The sequence below is a fragment of the Oryctolagus cuniculus genome, chromosome 11, assembly GCF_051225735.1.
Source record: "Oryctolagus cuniculus isolate XC-2025 breed Fujian yellow rabbit chromosome 11, ASM5122573v1, whole genome shotgun sequence".
Classification (NCBI taxonomy): Eukaryota; Metazoa; Chordata; class Mammalia; order Lagomorpha; family Leporidae; genus Oryctolagus; species Oryctolagus cuniculus.
Genome location: NC_142877.1, coordinates 25,279,723 through 25,297,618, shown reverse-complemented (window position 1 = coordinate 25,297,618; position 17,896 = coordinate 25,279,723). Strand labels below are relative to the sequence as shown.

At 62.0% G+C, this 17,896-nt stretch overlaps 1 protein-coding gene across 2 annotated transcripts in view; it reads right to left on the bottom strand.

Annotated features, from left to right (window-relative positions):
• The window catches only part of NOL4L (nucleolar protein 4 like), a 113,155-nt gene that overhangs the window by 43,750 nt on the left and 51,509 nt on the right, over nucleotides 1-17,896 (bottom strand). The window contains exons 3-4 of one of the 2 annotated variants that reach the window (XM_002710921.5): nucleotides 13,698-13,809; nucleotides 5,928-6,037 (exon numbers count right to left, since the gene is read on the bottom strand). In XM_002710921.5, the coding sequence (XP_002710967.2) occupies nucleotides 5,928-6,037; nucleotides 13,698-13,809 (222 nt within the window). Of the gene's footprint in view, nucleotides 1-5,927; nucleotides 6,038-11,063; nucleotides 11,188-13,697; nucleotides 13,810-17,896 lie in introns of those variants that run through there. The other variant, XM_089307196.1, reaches the window with a different exon arrangement.

Genomic DNA, 17,896 nt, shown 5'->3' with positions numbered 1-17,896 from the left:
CTCCACTTGCTGGGGTCCAGGAGCCCGAGGAAGCTCCTGCTCAGAACGTCGCCTCCCCTGCCTCCCCCACCCCACTTGGCCTCCAGTCCTTTCCTCCTCCAGGGAGGCAGCGGGCAACAACTCCCACCCCCGTGGGAGACCCAGAGGGAGCTCCTGGCTCTGGCTTCAGCCTGGCCCAGCATTAGGGGAGTGAACCAGCCAGTGGAAGATTCTCCAACTTTCGCTTTCAAATAAATTGTGAGCTGGTGGATGGGCGGACAGTGGCTGAGAGCAGCCCCCAGGGCCCTGGGCAGAGGCTAAGCACCCTGCAGGGTCTGCCTGTGTGCCCTGGGGGCGGGAGGCCTGCGCCTCCTTCCCTGCCCTGCAGGAGCCCTGGGCCAGGACAGGAGGGCAGAGCAGAGGGAGGCAGAGGTTAATGGAGGCAAGAGCCTCTGTCACGTGGGCTTAAACAATGGAGCAGCCACCACTTCCCAGGCTGCCGTGAGAACCATTAAGACCATTAGCGGGACATTAGCGCTGCCTCGGGATCTGCAGAGGGCCTCGCAGCCTTCCCCTCTGCACGGAGCACAGAGTGAGCTCGCTGGGTCTCGGCCTCCACAACAAAGGCTCCATCAGTCCATGGCGGATTTCTGCACTGGGGGCTTGGCGCAAACGCCGGCTCTCGGGACACACCAGGACAATGTGGACACAAACCACAGAGTGGCCCTGCCTCCACAAGCTCCTCTCCCCGTGTTTCCTTATTTCCCTGCAATTGAAGGTGGCTCCCCGGCTCTCCACCTGTCCCTGTCCCTCTCAACCCCTGTGGGCCACGGTCACGTGGGGCGGGCTTAGGCTTGCAGTGGGCACACCCCCTTCAGGCTCTGCTTAGCACCTCCTTATCCGATCAGAGTCAGGAGAGGCAGGCTTTGGCGGGTGGCAGGTGCACTGGTTTGGGGATAGAAGAGGTCTGGGTTTCCATTCACATTAGAGGTTGCGTGACCCAAGGGCTTGACCCTTTTGAGCCCCAGCTGTGACATCTGTTAAAGGGGGACAGCAGTGGGACCCTGCAGTCCTGAAGCTGGGGGACCCAGTGAGCAAAGTACTGCCTGGAACCCCCTGCCCCCACCAGCACCCTGCCTACCGCGCCTGAGTCCCTCCTCTGTCCCTACTCTGAATGCTTCCCAAGGACCCCAGAGAGCCACCCACTGGCCCACGAGAGCCGTGTGGGCAGGGAGGGGCCCTGTTCATCACTGTCTCCTTGGCACCTGGAACAGTGTCTGACATGAAGTGTCAGATGGATGGGTGGACGGATGGATGGACGGACGGACGGATGGGTGAGTGGGACAGCAAATGAGTGACAGGAAAACTACACAACCAGCTTATTATTGGATAGGAGAAGCAGCAAGACCCAAAGGGTAAGGAGACCTGGATCATTTAGGGAGTCCGCAGCAGAGAGACAGCGGGCTGCAGATCGGCGCCAACAGGATAATCCCCTGTCAGTCAACAGTCTGAAGGGGCGGGCACTGAGATATTCAGCCATCACAGTGGTGGGATGATGGAGATTTTTTAAAAAAACATGTATGTGTTTATTTGAAAGGCAGAGTGACAGAAAGAGGAAGAGACAGAGAGAGAGAGAGAGATCTTCCAGCCGGTTCACCCCCTAAATGGCCACAGTAGCTGGGGCTGGGCCAGCCTGAAGCCAGGAGCCAGGAGCTCCATCCTGGTCTCCCCCACGGCTGGCTGGGACCCAGGCGCTGGGGCCGTCCTCCGCCGCCCCCCAGGCGCATCGGCAGGGAGCTGGATGGGAGGTATGAAGTGGCTGGGGCTGAACCAGGCACTCTGGCATGGGCTGTGGTCACTTCAGGCGGCAGCTTAACCTGCTGGCGATTTTTGCCACCACGTTTTGGGGTTCTGAATATCGATTTTTCTACTGAGGCTGTGCGTCACTTGTGTACTTAACAAAAATTATAATAGAATGAAAGAAAGAATGAAAGAAGAGGCCCCGCTCGCTCTCTGTGGAGTCCTCCTTCCTGCCCCGCAAGGACTCGGGCTCGTCCTCGGCACAGCGAGCCGTGAGTCCAGCGTTCCGTCTTCAGATGCTTTCCCCAAGGCGGGCACAAGCCTTCCTCAGTGGGCACTTCTGTGCCCTCCGCTCAGCGCGCTGTCCTGACAGCAGCTCCTGGGCCGGCGGCACACCCCGGACGCTGGCTGCACTGAGCCGGGCCTCGGCAAGCACCTGTTCTCTCGGTGCGAAGGGGGTCGTCGGTGCTCACGTTTTACTGACCTTTGTAGAGTCAGACTCACTCCCCAGAACAGCAGTCACGGGGCTCTGTCTGGCCCTCGGGGCGCATCCCCACCTGCACGCTGTCTGCCATCTCTCCTGCCCATTGTCCCACGGATGTGTAACGCCACGAAAACAGAAAAAGAACCGCTGGGGTCTGTCTCTCCCAGAGTTCTTAGATGCAGAGCTTTGTCCGTTGTTAATAAAGCTCACACATCCTGGTTCCTGGTTCCATTAGAATTGGTTGATTTTCCATGTGGCCTGCATAACTGACTTAGAAAAATACCCATGTTCTCACCTGTATTGGCATTTTGTGGCCAGAGTAACAGAATGAAACCTCTATTTTATTTTTATTTATTTATTTTTATTTTTTTGACAGGCAGAGTGGACAGTGGGAGAGAGAGACAGAGAGAAAGGTCTTCCTTTGCTGTTGGTTCACCCTCCAATGGCTGCTGCGGCCAGCGCACCGCGCTGATCCAATGGCAGGAGCCAGGAGCCAGGTACTTCTCCTGGTCTCCCATGGGGTGCAGGGCCCAAGCACTTGGGCCGTCCTCCACTGCACTCCCTGGCCACAGCAGAGAGCTGGCCTGGAAGAGGGGCAACCGGGACAGAATCCGGCGCCCTGACCGGGACTAGAACCCGGTGTGCCGGCGCCGCAAGGCGGAGGATTAGCCTAGTGAGCCGCGGCGCCGGCCTCTATTTTATCTTTAAAAAAGATTTATTTATTTATTTGAGAGGCAGAGAGAGAGAGAGAAAGAGAGAGATCTTCCATCCACTGGATCACTCTCCAAATGGCAGCAATGGCCAGAGCTGGGCCAATCAGAAGCCAGGAGCCAAGAGTTTTTTTGGGACTCCCACATCAGTACAGGAGCCCAAGCACTCGGGCCATCCTCCACTGCTCTCCCAGGCACATCAGCAGGGAGCTGGATCGGAAGTGGAGCAGCTGGGACTCGAATCAGTGCCCATATGGGATGCTGATGTTTCACCTGCCACGTCACGGCACCAGCCCCATCTATTGTTGTTGCTTTTTTTTTTTTTTTTTAAAGAGAATGAGTTTCAGTCTCTCATTTTATTTTTGAAGATTTATTTATTTGAAAGGCAGAGTGATAGCGAGACATCTTCCATCCACTGGATTACTCCCCAAAAGGTCACAACTGCTGGGGTCAAAACATCTGGGGTTGACCCAGGCCAAAGCCAGGAGCCCGGGACTCCATCCGGGTCCTCCTCATGGGTGGCAGGGCCCTACTTGGGCTGTCTTCCACCGCCTGCCCAGATGCATCAGTGGGAGCTGGATCAGAAGCAGCCAGCCAGGACTTGCACCGGCTCTCCGATGTAGGACGCCGGCTCAACCCCCGCACCACAAAACGCCAGCCCCACGGAATCGCTTTCTGGGCCTGGTCTTGGGGTGCGGCAATTCGATAGCACGGGGACTGTGCTGTCCTGGCTCTCTGGGAGGGGTGGTCACCCATGACCCCACCCCAAGGGAGCCTACTCTGTGTAAGGAGGGCGCTGCTAAAGCAGCTCCAACTCGGGCTGAAGAGTCAGACGTCCGGGTCCGCGGCCCTTCTGTGCTGCTCTGGGTACACCGTGTGCTGCGCCGGGCGGTTTCCTGCGGCACCGCGGCTCACCACGACCCAGGGACGGCGCTGTCATCGCTGCTTGCGGGGCTGAGGCCTCGAGCCCATCCTGTCCACAGGGACTGACGGTGGCGGAAGGCGCGGCACCGCTGTGGGGGAGGACGGCGCGAGGCCCCACCCGGGTGTGTGTGGGGATTGACGGCACAAGGCCCTGCCCGGTGTGCATGGGGATTGATGGCGCAAGGCCCCGTGTGGCGGCAGGGCACAGGCTGGGAGGCCCTGCAGCACCGGGAGGAGCTGGCCACCCTCAGACGGCCCCCAGCTGAGAAACTGCGGTGCGACAAAGACGACGCATGGAACCTCGCTGTGACCAGAGGCCACCTCAGTCCCAGTCATGGCCCCTGGGGACCTCCCCCAAGCATCCTGGGGACAGACGCCTGCCCACAAGTCCCATCTCCACATGAACTCTCCACTTCCCCTGCTGCCCTGCCCCGCCCACCCTGCAGCCACAGGGCTTTTGCACAAGCTGTCTCAGCCCGGAGCTCTCCTCCCTGCAGATCTGCAGCCCGGCAGAAGCACCCCTCTTTTGAGGCAAGCCTTCCCAGCACCCCCGCCTCACGGCACAGCCCCATCCCCACCCTAAGGACCTCCAACACCCCCTCAGGCCACGCCACGGCGCCCCATTCCTCACATCAGCTGGGGTCTGTGGGCGGTAACGAGCCTCTAAGACCGAGGAACTCTTCCAGCTGCTCCCCCAGGATCCTGCTCCCTAAGCGTTTGTTGAGTGAATTCTCCTGGCGGCACCTAACCAACAGACCTAACCACTCCTTCTGCTACCACAAGCGAAGACAGGAAACCTTTCTAACCAGATCACACACGACAGGCTCCTTGGATGAGGACCCCAACCGGCACGGCGCTGGCCACCCTGGTCCCAGCAGTGACCAGGTTCTAGGGGTACGACGCTTGGCCACCCTGGTCCCAGCAGTGACCAGCTGCTGGAGGCATGGCACACCTCAGGGCTGGGTGCCACCCTCCCCAGCCACCCATGGGAACCATGAAGAGGATTCGTCAGGAGCTGGGTGCCTGGGACAGTGTGGGTGGTGACAGGAGACAGAGACCACCAGCGCCTCCCGCTGTGGGTGGAGGAGGGCCTAGCGCTGAACTAGCCGCACTGCTGAGACTTCCCTGACGCAGCGACGCCCCCACACGTGACCTTCCTGCAGCCAACACCGGGGCCAGCGCCCTTCCCCAACGGATAACGGTTCGAGCAAGTCTGGCAGTGGTGCAGCCACCGCTGACCGGGCTCGCACAGGTGAGGCCAGAGCAAGGCTGACCTCATGCGGTCCCAGGGGCACTGGGGGGCGCTGCCCTCCTCTCTTACAGCAAAGCCCACCGCCCTAAACCCTCACACGGGCCTCCCTGGCCCACGTGCTCGGGTTGCCAAGGAGATGGCAGCGTGGGACAGCAGTCCCACTCGAGTTCTGACCCGTCTTTCCATGGGAGGGGAGGAAGACCCCACTCCCCCATCAGGCAGCGGGCAGCAGAGACACCTGAAGCCAGAAGTGACCAGTGAATCCCCCGGCTGGCGGTGGCGGCGGTGGCGGCGATGGAGGGAGGGTGGCGCTCAGCCCGCCTCTCTTTGAAGGACGCCCGGTCGGTCGGGCCACCTGCTTTGAGCGGGGTTAGGAGGTGGGCTGTGTGGGGAGGCAGGAGAGGGATTTGCTTTTCATAGCCTGTTGCCATGGTGCCTGACAGTCCTTGGCAAAGCACAGCTGGGGAAGTCGTGGGCAGCCAGGGGGCCCTCGGGCCTTATCTAGCCTGGGCCACCCTCCAAGGCCCCAGGAGTGACAGGCCACAGGCAGACGGCCAGGGCCAGGGCCTCTCCCTCACCGGGGAGGGGGAAGGGAGGCCAGTGAGGCAGCAGACAAAGGGCAGAGCGGAGAGCACCACCCAGGAGTCCCGGGCTGCAGCAAGGTCCCTCCCCCGATCAGAGCTAAGGGGCTCATTGGTCCGCACTTGGAGGAAGTCAACCACAGCGGGGCGAATTCGGGTGCGTCCAGGTGGGCGGAGGGCGGGGGGCGGTGCCTTACCTGCTCCTGTGAGTTCATCACACGCAGCTTCATCTGCTTCAGGTACGTGGAGGTGAGGGGCATGTTGTAGTCGATGATCCCGGACACCAGAGGAGACGGGGGCTCGCTTTCTGGCGGGGGGAACAAAAGGAGACCCCTTTCAGTGCGCACCGAGCCTGCTCAGGAGGAAGCCCCCACAGGGAAGGGACTGCCCGCGGCCCCTCCACGGGTTGGACAGAGATGCTTTCCGGTTAGGTGCCCATGTTCAAGAGAACACCCGAGCTGGCAACCACGCGCACTGGCTGAAGCAGTCACCGGGACACCCACGTCGCCCAGGACGCCCGGGCCAAGCCCTGCACTTCTCATTCCTGCAGGTGCACAGATGCACACCCTGGGAGGCAGCAGTGATGCTCCTGTACTTGAGTCCCTGCCACCCACGAGGGAGACCTGAATGGAATTCCAGGCTCCTGGCTTCCGCCTAGCCCAGCCCCAGCCCTTACGGGCATCTGGGGGAGTGAACTAGCAAAGAAAACAGCTCCTCTCTTTCAAATAAGTAAAACAAAGGCTTTTAAAATATATGAATTTTGTGCTCCTTTGAAACAGTGGATGGGCTGGCCCCACGGGGCCCCCCTGCCAATGGTACACAGCCACTGTGGCTTTCTCACATGGCTGTGTGCTGTTTGCCACAGTCCCTGGGTCGCTCCCCAAATGCCTGCACCGGCTGGGCGCAAGGCCTGGAGCCCTGGGAACTCAATCCAGGTCTCCCACGAGGAATCTACTCCCTCCAGCCACTGCCGCTGCCTCCTAGGGTCTGCATTAGCAGGAAGTTGGAGTCAGCAGCCAAGCTTGGCAAGCCAAGGCCCTCCCCACACTCCTGCCCACGCCCAAACGGCTCAGCTTTGCTCAGTTAGGATGCCTGCCAGACCCTTGAAGGTATCTCAGCTTCCAAACCCGGTGTACGTCAGCCACCTTCCTGGGGAACGTGTGCTGCCCCCCGACTCCAGGCCCCCTCCCAGGCCCAGCCAGGCCTCCAGCACCCCCTCCCTAAATTCCGGTTTCTCCTTAATGACATTCAGAGGAGCACCGGTGCCTCCATTTATTGCTTTGTTGTCCTGGAGATCAAAGGAACGAATGTTCTTTTTGTAGAGCACTTGCAAAGTGCGGAAAGATGTAAAGACAAATTTTAAAAGCCATAATTGCACCAAGAAGCTTGGCATATGCTTCTGTTTATTTTTTCCCTATGATTTTCTTCTTTACATACTTGATAGCACGATGCATACAGAGAATTACAGTCTGCTCTAATACGGGGGGCCGGGGTGGCTTCATGTTTTGTCATAGGCATTTTCCCCTCCATCACAAATCCTGTATAGTGGGGCTGGCCTCGTGGTGCAGTGGGGTAAGCCACCACTTGGGGCACCTGCAGCCCAGGTGGGAGGGAGGCCTGCTCCGCGTGCGGTCCACTTCCCTGCTAATGCACCTGCAAAGCTGATGGGGGCCCAAGCACTTGGAGCTCCTGGCTCCCGACTTCAGCCTGGCCCATCCTCCACTGCTTCGGGCATTTGGGGAATGAACTGGCCGATGGAAGATCTCTCCTCTCTCTCCCCGTCACTCTACTTCTCAAAAATAAAGTCTTGAAGAAATCTTGTTTTGCTTTGTGAATGTCATTTGTATAGCCATGTACCATTTTACCAGAATTGACTAGATTGGCTATTTATGTTGTTTCCTATCAGGGCTATTATAAACAACACTACAGGGAACATCTCTGTGCATGAATCTTGGTCTGCCCTTCTGATCTTTTCTTATTTAGAACAGATTCCAAGAAATGGAATTCAGAGCCTGGAAGATAGGAATATTTGATGAACTCTTGGAAGCTCTGGCCCCGCTGCCCAGGCAACCAATCTCCATGACCCAACCTCCGGCCTCCTCCTGCAAGGGCTCCAGGCCACGTTCATTCCACGCCCGGCCTTTGATCCAGGGGTCACCCTGGTACACAGATCTGTTGATGGACTGGGACAGGAGCAGAAGTGTGGGCCACTCCCCGACTAGCCAACGGTGAGGGACAGGGCCAAGGAAGCGGAAACGCAGGGGACATCTGAGGATGGCTTTGCTATTCCTGCCCCTCCAGACCCAGAGCACCACTGGTATGAAGCCTCTAGATGGGTGCGTTCCTAGCACCAGGAAGCAGAGCAGAGATTACTGGGGGCTGGGGGTGCGAGATGGGAACGGGAAGTGGCTGCTTGGTGAGCACAGAGCCTCTGTCTGGGCCGAGGGAGACCTCTGGGACTACACAGTGGTGATGGTTGCTCAACAGTGAGGATCAGTGTCCTGGAAACGGTGCCACAGACATTACAAAAATGGCGACTTTCATGTTCTAAATATTTTACTGCAAATAAAATCGTTGGAGCCGGCACTATGGTGTAGTGGGTAAAGCCACTGCCTGGGACGCCAGCATCCCATATGGGCGCCGGTTCGAGTCCTGGTTGCTCCACTTCTGATCCAGCTCCCTGCTATGGCCTGGGAAAGCAGTGGCACACGGCCCAGGTCCTTGGGCCCCTGCACCGGCGTGGGAGACTCAGAGGAAGCTCCTGGCTCCTGGCTTCGGTTTGGCCATTGCACTCATCTGGGGAGTGAACCAGCAGACGGAAGACCTCTCATCCTCTCTCTCTCTGTAACTTCGACTTTCAAAGAAACAAACAAAATCTTAAAAAAGAAAAAGCATCTGCGAACCAAGGGGCAACCCAGAGAGGGCGGGGCGGCTCTGCCCCCTGCCCAGCAAGGCAAACAGCGCTGCGTGCCCTCTCCTCAGTGCCCGCCGAGACTGGATGTCTTGAGCCCCAGGGGGCCGTTAGGCCACGGCCCCCAGCATCGGGCCAGCTTGGGTCAGCGTCTGCCAGATGGTCCCGTGAGTCCGTGGCGATGGTGCCGCAGTGCGGAGTGCAGTTCCTGTTTTCAGACCAAGAGTTCTGCCGCTTCTGTTCTGCTTCCTCAGAGACGAGCTTGTCCGACAACGAGGCACGGGCCGGCCCCTCCCCGCGGGGGTGCGATGGTGACACGCGCTGGGCAGCCCGTGCAGTGGGAGCCCCGAGTCCTTTTGCTGACGGTCAGCAGTATCCTGCTCAGGAGAAGGTATCGCTGATAAAACCGGGTGCAGCTGAAGCAGCCCCTGGCAGGCGGGAGAAAGGGTTTTCCTTGGTTGGTTCTTTCGCCAGCAGCGCCATCGAAGGGCCCACAGGTGTGCCAGGTGAGCACAGGAAACATGGGGCAGTTATTGGCGGGGCACCCGCCCCACGGGAGTGGAGCCGGAGGACGGGGCTCGCTGTGCGGCGGGCAGGACGGTCGGGCAGGCCTTGGACGGTGGGAGCCGCTCTGCCCACTGTGTTCTGGATAGAAGTGGGCTCACATCCAGAGGGCCGGCTTCGCAGGGTCCTCGGAGGAGGGGCTCATGGGGGAGACAAATACCAGGATAGGGCGTGCCGAGGTGCAAGCAGGGACAAGTAAGAGAGGGATTCCCGGGGCTCTGCTGAGATGAGCCAGGCCCCTACATGGTGGCCTCACTGCCACCAGGGGGCAAGGGGCCAGCCCGGAGCCAGCAGGCTGCAGAGCAGGTGCTCGGGAATCGTCTCAGCACCGCCCTGCCAAGAAAAGCCGAGCCAGGCTGGGCTCTAGACCCGGCTGTGCGTGGCCTTGGCAACCATCGATACTGTGCTGGTTTCACCTGAGCCAGGCCAAACGCCGGCACCCATGGCACCCACCCATCAGCACACGTTTCAGCGCAGGCAGAGCCCACCGCGTCTCCGGGTGGGTCCGAGGGCGGCCGTTCTCCTTTACAGCCCTGGGGTCCACAGACTGGGGTGGGGGTTCAGACTTGGGGGCCGGCTCAAGAGGTAGTAAACTCGCCTTTTGGGGAAGTGAATCAGTGGCCGGCACGTGAGCATTCGGGGTGGGGCGGATGGGGAGACCGCGAGTGACACAGGCTCAGGAAGCGAGACGGAGAAGCAGCAGGGAGTCCCTCGGAGCCCACAGGAGCGGCCAGGAGCTCAGAGAGCTGCGTGCCAAGCACGTGAACACGGCTCACGCTCACTCCGTCAGCTGATGGTTCCTGAGCTGAACCCCATGAGGGGGTGCTGGATGAACGAACACCCCCCACTTTACAGAGGTGGCGACAGTGCACAGAGAGGCCATGCAACCTTCCCATAGTCACACAGCAAGAATGGGAGCTGGGAGAGGACAGGCCAGGCGAGGCTGGGGTGGGACCAAGTCGGGGAAGGGCAGGAAACCACGGAGCGGTCTGGGCGCCACATGAGTGGACCACTCGTTCGCGGAGGAAGGGTGACAGTGTTGCTGCCCATTGCCAGCAACGCTTGTTAAAGCAGACGGGGCAGAAGCGAGCCCCCGGAGGCCTCCCCCACCCTCCAGGAGCTGGGGCTGCGCGGAGGCCACACCCTGCCCTCCTGCTCTGTCCCTGCTCTGGCCTAGGTTCGCTCCAGCTGGTGGAAGAGCAGCGTGGAGCTGGGAGGCCCTGGACTTTCCCATCGCCGGACTTCCCGATCCTTCCCGATCCTCGCAGCCTCCTTTGTTTGTGCTGCTGGCGCTGGGGGCGGGGAGGGGGGCAGGGGCTGTCCAGGCCCCCAGGCTCTGCCGGGGACAAACCGCTGAGCCAGGAGGCCGCTCTGCTTCCTTCCTTTCTTTTTAACCAGAGGCCAGGAAGCAAGGCGGCCTCCCAGCAGAGCCTCAAGAAGTCTCCATCCTGTCCCCTGCCCCCCCTTCCTGGGACAGGAACACTGGGCCTGCCTCCGGGGCCAGGGACGGGCTCCGATTTCCCAGCAGGCAGGGCTGGCGCGGCAGGGGTGCCTGTGACAGAGCCCGCAGCTGACCGCATCCAGAGAGGCCAGCAGGGCATGCCGAGATAGGATCTGCAGGCTCTGGGCTGGGGCAGGAGGAGGGGCAGCCCGCCAGCTGGCAAGGGCCGTCCAGGAGGCTAGCGCCTCTGGCCACTTGGCAGACTCGGCCAGGCAGGGCGGGGCGGGGCGGGGGTAGGATGGGGGGTGTTGCAAGCTCTGCAGCTCTGCCCTGGCTGCAGAGGGACCAGACCCTCCCCTCTGACCCCATGGGTTCACCTGGGGGTGGTGTGGGGGTGCGGTGCACTGCTGACCCTACCTTGGCAGTGTGTGTCTTTGTGGGGCCACCTGGACACAGGCAGTCCGGCGTGCAGGCCCGGGAGGGGGTCAGGCTGACATTCCCCAGGCAGCCCCGTGTGCCAGGTGCCCTACATAACAGGCTCATTTAATTCGGCTGCCCCGAGAGGAGGGCGGGGCTTCCATCTCGCTGATGAGCAACTAAGTTTGCTGCTCCCACTGCTTCCTCCCCAGAGAACCCGGGTGTGTGATTTCAGCTCAGACCTCCCCGAGCCTCGGTTTCCTTGCTGTGAACCTGGACTCACAGCTCACAGAGCTGCAGGCTGTTAGGAGCTGCACGTGCTCAGAGCGGCTTCCTATGCTGCCGAGGACACACAGCTGGGAACATGGCCGGACACCCAGGCCTCCCTGACCCCAACCCCCTGGCTCCTGCTCTCCCCTCCCTGCAATGAAAAGGAGCGAGAGGCCGGCGCTGTGGCGCAGTGGGTTAACCTGCCGCCTGCAACATCGGCATCCCACATGGGTGCCGGTTCTAATCCCGGCTGCTCTATTTCTGATCCAGCTCTCTGCTACGGCCTGGGAAAGCAATGGAGGATGACCCGAGTGCTTGGGTCCCTGCATCTACATGGGAGACCCGGAATAAGCTCCTGGCTTTGGATCAGCCCAGCTCTGGCCATTGCGGCCATCTGGGGAGTGAACCAACGGATGGAAGACCTCTCTCTTTGTCTCTCCATCTCTCTCTGGAACTCTGCCTTTCACATGCATAAACAAACCTTTAAAAAGAAAAGAAAAGGACCAGCCCCGGGGACAGAGGACCAGGGTTGCCCTGCGGATGGGCACGGATGGGCACGGTGCCGGTCTCCTGTGCTGCCCGAGGCGAGTGGGAGGGACAGGCCCCAGCACAGAGCCCCCGTAGCTGGTTTATATTCTAAGCAGCTCCCAGCCTGTGTGCTCCCTCCTCCTCCACCCTCCTCCCTGAGGGAGGGCACGGTGGTGGCAGTCAGCGAGGAGAGCAGGAGAGGGAGCCGCTGCTGTGCTGGCATCCGCCCCTCCTGGCCAGACGAAGCCACAGCCGAGGAGGAAGGGAGCCCGCAGCCCTGGGAGACCCCAGGGCCTTCAGTGAGGAGCTGGGAGAGGTGAAGGCGGGGTGGGGGCGGGGGTGGGGGTGTCGGCACAGCGGATGCAGCCTGCCGACGCCAGAGCAGTCCGCACGTGCGGTCCCTCTCAGCCTCGCCTCTGCTCCTCCAGGCCAGCCGTTCTGAGGCTGACTCCGCCAGTTGCTATGGAAACAATTAGGCCAGGCGGTGGGTAGGAACCAGGCAGCTACAGTTACCAGCAGGGCACGTGCCCTTGGGGCCTAGACCCCAGCAGGGTGGGGAGTGTGGCAGGGAGAGTCCTCCGGGCCCACCTGCAGGTGCCACAGGAGCTGCAGCCGCTCAGCCCGTGTCCGGCCACGTGGGGCACATCCCCGAGGGACTCAGTTACCACAGTAACTGCAGCAGCACGGCTCACTCGTCCTGCAGTGGGGGTGGGGTGGGGGGGTGCCTGGGCCAGGTGCACAGACCGTCAGATCTCAGCCCACTGAGGGAGGCACCAGAGATGAGGACGCTGAGGCTCAGGGAGACACAGAGCAGTTGAGTGGCCAACCAAAGCCACACAGCCCAGGCCTGGAGCCCTGCTTTTAGCCCTGGCACCAGCATGATGAGGATTAACCAGCTGCATCCCTGTCGCTTGAGGTGTAGGAGCTCTCCCGTGTGCTCCTACCAAGCGGCCGTGGCTAGCGGCTCCCAGGAGCACAGTGCCCCTGGCTCTGGGGAGCCAGCATCATCAGAAGTCGATCTCCTGTGGCCCGGGGACTCGGCCTGACGCCTGTGCGCCGATGTCCTTCTTATCGGCTCGGGCTTTGCTGTTGATTTTTCCTTCCCCGAAGTCAGCGGATGCCACCCGCACGCCGCCCAGAGAGGCATCTCACCCATCATTCCGAGTCTGGTCGCATCCTCAGGCCAACGTCTACTGACCGGGCGGCAGGAGCCGGGCCGAGGTGCTGGGGGCGCTGGGGCCCCGCTTCTCAGGTGGAGCTGTGACCAGAGCAGCCAAACGTGCTGGCCTGATTCCCCGTGCCAGAGCCACCTGCGAGCATATGGGGGTCCCCCGACTCACAGCGGGCGGAGCCACAGTGGGGTCCTCACTGCTCTCAGTGGGTAGGACAGAGCTGGCGAGCACACACAATGGTCCAAGGAGGGACCGACTTTGGTTCATGAGTACTCTGGGCATCTAAGATGCCGATGCATCCCCGGCTCCCACAGATCAGACAGTGCAGCCTGCACAGGTGCGGGGCCTCCGTGGACAGGTGCAGACTATGGGGCAGAAAGACAGCGTGCCAAGGGGTGTGCGTCTGTTCTCAGAGAGCAGAAGGCCACACCCACACACGACTCCCAGCATGGGGTGGGGCAGCAGTGCCCTGTGGGAACCCTGGTGGGAGGAGCGGCCCTGCCAGGGCGGGAGGGATGGGTTGCTTGGTTTTTAAGGGAAACTTGTTAACACCCGGAAAACGAGGCTGTCCAGGCCATGCACAGGCCCACGGCGGTCTCTGGGAATGGCGACCACTGCGGCCGGGGCAAGGGGTGGGCTGTGTCGCGGACGCCACCTCTCCTACCTTTGGGTTCCAGGCCGTTGGAATTAAAGTGCATCCTCTTCTGACACTCGGTGCAGCTCATCAGGAACCGGGTCACGGCCTCTCTTGGGAGGAAGGCGTAGGTCTCCGCAATCTGGGGAGGCAGGATGTTTGCTTGTTATGAGGTCGGGGCTGGCGGGGCAGCGGGGCAACGGGGCCGCGGGGTCACCGAGGTCTGTGTGTGGGTGACAGGTGCTGTGACCCGTGCCAGGGAAGGCAGGGAGCTGAGGAGCCGGGGGCAGGTGTCCCCGGGGCTGGCTGCAAAGGTGAGTGCATGTTTGCAGAAAACTGTTTGAAAACGTTGACTAACGGGGGATGAAATTGGCAGAGCGAAGCGTTCGAATGCTGCCTGGCCTTTAACCTGGGCTCTACCGCGTGGTACCGCTCTCTGCACACTCCACTGCTGCCACTGAGGCATGAGCTTGTTCCGAGGCTCAAGGGTGGGGACGGACAGCTTCCCTCTTAAAGAGCGACAGACTGGGACCCGCTGATGAATGCCCTGGCTCCGAGCCCACACACAGCACTGAGGTTGTCCTCCCACAAGCCACTGCCTGCGATGGCCCACAGACCAGCGCCCTCCCAGGCACAGCGGCCGAAGGCTAGTGCCAGGGCACCTGAGCTTCCAGGCTCTCAGGGGACGGAGGCCCAGCGGCCAAGGGAATCACTCACGGTCACCTGGCCCTTGTGTCAGGTCAAAACCCGGGCCCAGGGCCCTCGGAGAGCCTCTCCCAGCAGGGCAGAGGGGGGACGGGGTGGGGAGAGAAGGAGAAGTAGGGGCAGCAGTCAGGCCCTCTCTTCCTGTTCTCGGTTTGGCCTGCGGGGTTCCCCGGGTTTTTCCCACAGGCTTCCGGGAGCCCCGCGCCTCCCGCTCCTCTCCACTAAGGGGCAGCATCACCCAAGAGTTCTGCTGTCCTCCGCCCTCGCTGGGAAAGTTGGCGAGGCCGGAGGGGGCTGCTGGCCAGCGCTGGGCCCCGCCTCCGCCCCGGGGACAGTACACTGCCTGCTCCACCTGCGAGGGCTGTGGGCTGCGGGGCAGAGGCCCAGGGTGCTCCCGGCAGGCACCACTCCCAGCCCAGTCTGCCTGCGGCCTCCCAGGGGCCGTTCCCGCAGAGTTAATTTTGGGGACACGACTGTTACTTCTCAGGCACGCTCCTTGATGAGCTGTCTCCCAGCTGGAGCCGCAGATGGGGAGGGGGGTGACAGCCAGGGGTGCAGCTGGGCTGCCTTGGGTGTTAGGGCTCAAGGACAGGCCTGCCACACACATGGATGAGGCCATCCCTAGCCCAGAGCTGCCTGGAGTCAGGGCTCTTGGCCGGGGAGGAACGGGCCCAGCTGAAGGGCCGAGGGCTGCAGAGCCCACCGGCCAGGGGGAGCAGCCCTGGTGGCACAGCGCATGGCTGAGTCTGCCTTGGCGCACGGATGACCCTCGGGGTCCCCATGTCGGGCCACAGACGGGCAGGGCAGAGGACTGGGGGAGAACAGGGATGGGTCCGCACGGTGGAAGCAGCCGCCTGTAGACGCAGATCTGCTCCGTGCGTGGCACTGGGTTCAGGGAGGGCCTCCTGCCCCGCAGAAGGCTGTACATGGGCCAGGCAGGGGCCCTTCCTGCCACCTGGCCCGTGGAGGACACAGGGACGGAGTGGTAGCCACATCTCTCCCAGCCTTGCAGGGACCATGGCTGGCTGCAGAGGGAGGAGGCTGCGGATGGGTCCCCGGAGGAGTGCACCAAAGCCTGGACAGTGAGACGCCCTGGGGCCCAGCCCTGCTGCAGGGACTTCTGCCCCCACCCCCACCCCGGCCCCCTGCAGGCATCCTTCGGTTTGCCCTCCTGGCTTGCCCAGGATCAGAAAGGGGCCTCTATTTCCGTCCGGTGTCCGGGTGCCTCAAGTCACAGAACTGCAAGATGAGTGGGGACCAGGAGGGAAAGCCTAGCTTTGGGGTGGAGGGAGAGCCACAGGCCCTGTTCTAGAAACGGATTCTGAGCCTCACCAAGGTGGAGGTGCTGGGTGTAAGAGGGGGAAGGTCCGGCACCCGGGCCGCCTGCTGCCTCTCCCAGGCCCCCTGCACGCTGAGACCCGGCACTGAACTTGCTCCTCAAGTTCTTCCTAGAGGTGGGAGCCAGGAGAGAGCTCACCAGCAGGGAGGGCGGGAGCCACATGCTGTGTCGCCGACTCCCAACGCCCCTGTCCCCTTCCCAGCTCAGAGGCAAAGACGAGGCCACTGGTCCCCCTTCACCCTGTGGGTGGATTAGTGGGGTGGGGGGCTGCAGAGCAGCTGCTGACCACATCTGGCCCCAGCTCCTCAGTGGCCTGGGCGGCCAGATCTGGACTCCCCGTGCTCCAGGCAAGCGAAGGGAGGCAAAAGCCGTGGCTGCGACCCAGACAGGTGTGGACGCCAGGCAAGCAGGAGAGCCCCTTGAGCAAAGGAGCCGCCCTCGCGGTGAGTTCGGGAAATTTAGCAGCACCACGGGGCACTTTCCTCAGACCCCCCAGGATCCACGGGACCTCGGGTCACACGGCAGCAGAGGCCAGTAAGGCAGGGGCTTTCTGCTCAAGACGGGAAACAATCGCCCTCCCTCCAGCTTTGTTGGACGTAAGTGGCCGGTGGCCCCAGGCGCAGAAAGCGCCCCACCTGCTGTCTCTGACCAGCGCAGGACGGCGGGAGAAGCTAGAAAGTTCCTTTGCCCACGGAAGACTCCTCCTCCTCCGGCGTCCCCTGCCAAGTGCCCCCCATCTTCCCACCTTCCTACTGCCTAAGGCCTGCCCTGTGCCCCACAGGCTGTGCGGCCGGCCCAGGACTCAGCTTCGGCAAACACACGAGGGCAGATCCCAGGACTCCGTGGCAAGGGCTTGGCACAACTGCACGGTGCCAGGCCGGGCCTCTCTGCAGCCTCTGGCACGGGGTTTCCTCGGGGGCCCTTTCCGCAAGCACTGGGCGGGGGGCACAATGGGGCTCGTGTCTGTGCAGTGACGCTGAAGGGCTAGGCTTGGGTCAAGGACCACGGCAGCAGATGAAAAGAGGGGGACAAAAGCATCCAGGCACCACCCCACCCCCCAAAAAGGAACAGGGTGGCATGAGAAGAGCGACAGATGGGGAGGGGGAGGGGGAGGGGCAGGGGGAGGGAGGCGCGTGGGCCTCAGCCTCACGCCCGCTGCGGGAGGGCCCTGGCCTGCTCAGCTTGGCCTTGGCCCTGCCGCTGAAATTCCAGCTCTGCACAGCCTGGCTGGCTCCATGCCAGTCATGTGCCAGCTCCAGGCTAGGCGGCAGGAAGTGGGGCACGCGGTGAGCGTATGGACAAAAAGCCAGGAAGTGCAGAGCCAAGGGCTGATGTCCACCGGGCTGGAGCAGCCCAGCCCTGCCCTCCTCGGCGCACGGAGACCCCAAGCCCTAGGGCGTGCTCGTGGCTGAGGCCCCATGCTGGGCGCTAAGGGGGCCAGGGAGACCACCTGCCTGGACAACACCAAGTCGCCGGGGTGGAGCGAGGCAGAGCCTGGGGCTGTGGCCTGGCTGCGTGTGACCCTGGCAGGTTTCCCATCTCTCAGCTTACAATGGCCGTGGCAACAGTGCTGGCCTCACACACGAAACCTTGGGGCGCATGGAGCTGGTGCGTGGGCAGTGCCGAGGGCAGAGGCCGGCGTGTGCTAGGTGCCCAGATCAATGCCAAGGTTAATGCTGAGAAAACGTGCAGGGGTCTCCTCAACACCAAGGGGCCTCCATGGGCCCCAGCCTGGGTACCCCTCCCTTCTTCTCGGACCCTGGGGTGTAAAAGCCCTCACAACTCCCTCCCCACAGGTCGCTTCCTGAGGGACACATGTGGCAAAGCAGGGGGTGCGTGTGGAATCACCCCCATGCTCCCGTGGCCCAGTTCCCTGCCTCCCTGAGGCCTGGGGCACAATGGGGGGCGGGGTGCATCCTGAAGACCCGATGAGGGCCAAGGCTATCTTCCGAGAACAGGGGACAGTCAGGCCGCTGGGTTCTTAAAACATCAGGCCATGTGGGGGAAGTACAGACCACACCGACACCGCTGCCGCGGGCTGAAGCTGCTTAGACAAAGCACTCGATGGGGGGGGGGCTCCCAGCGGCATGGAGGGGGCCCTGCGACACTGGCTGGCTGCCACCCAGCTGCTGCGTGTTCTCAGACAGGCTGCTCCTTCTCTGGGTCTCAGTTTCCCCGAGTGTGA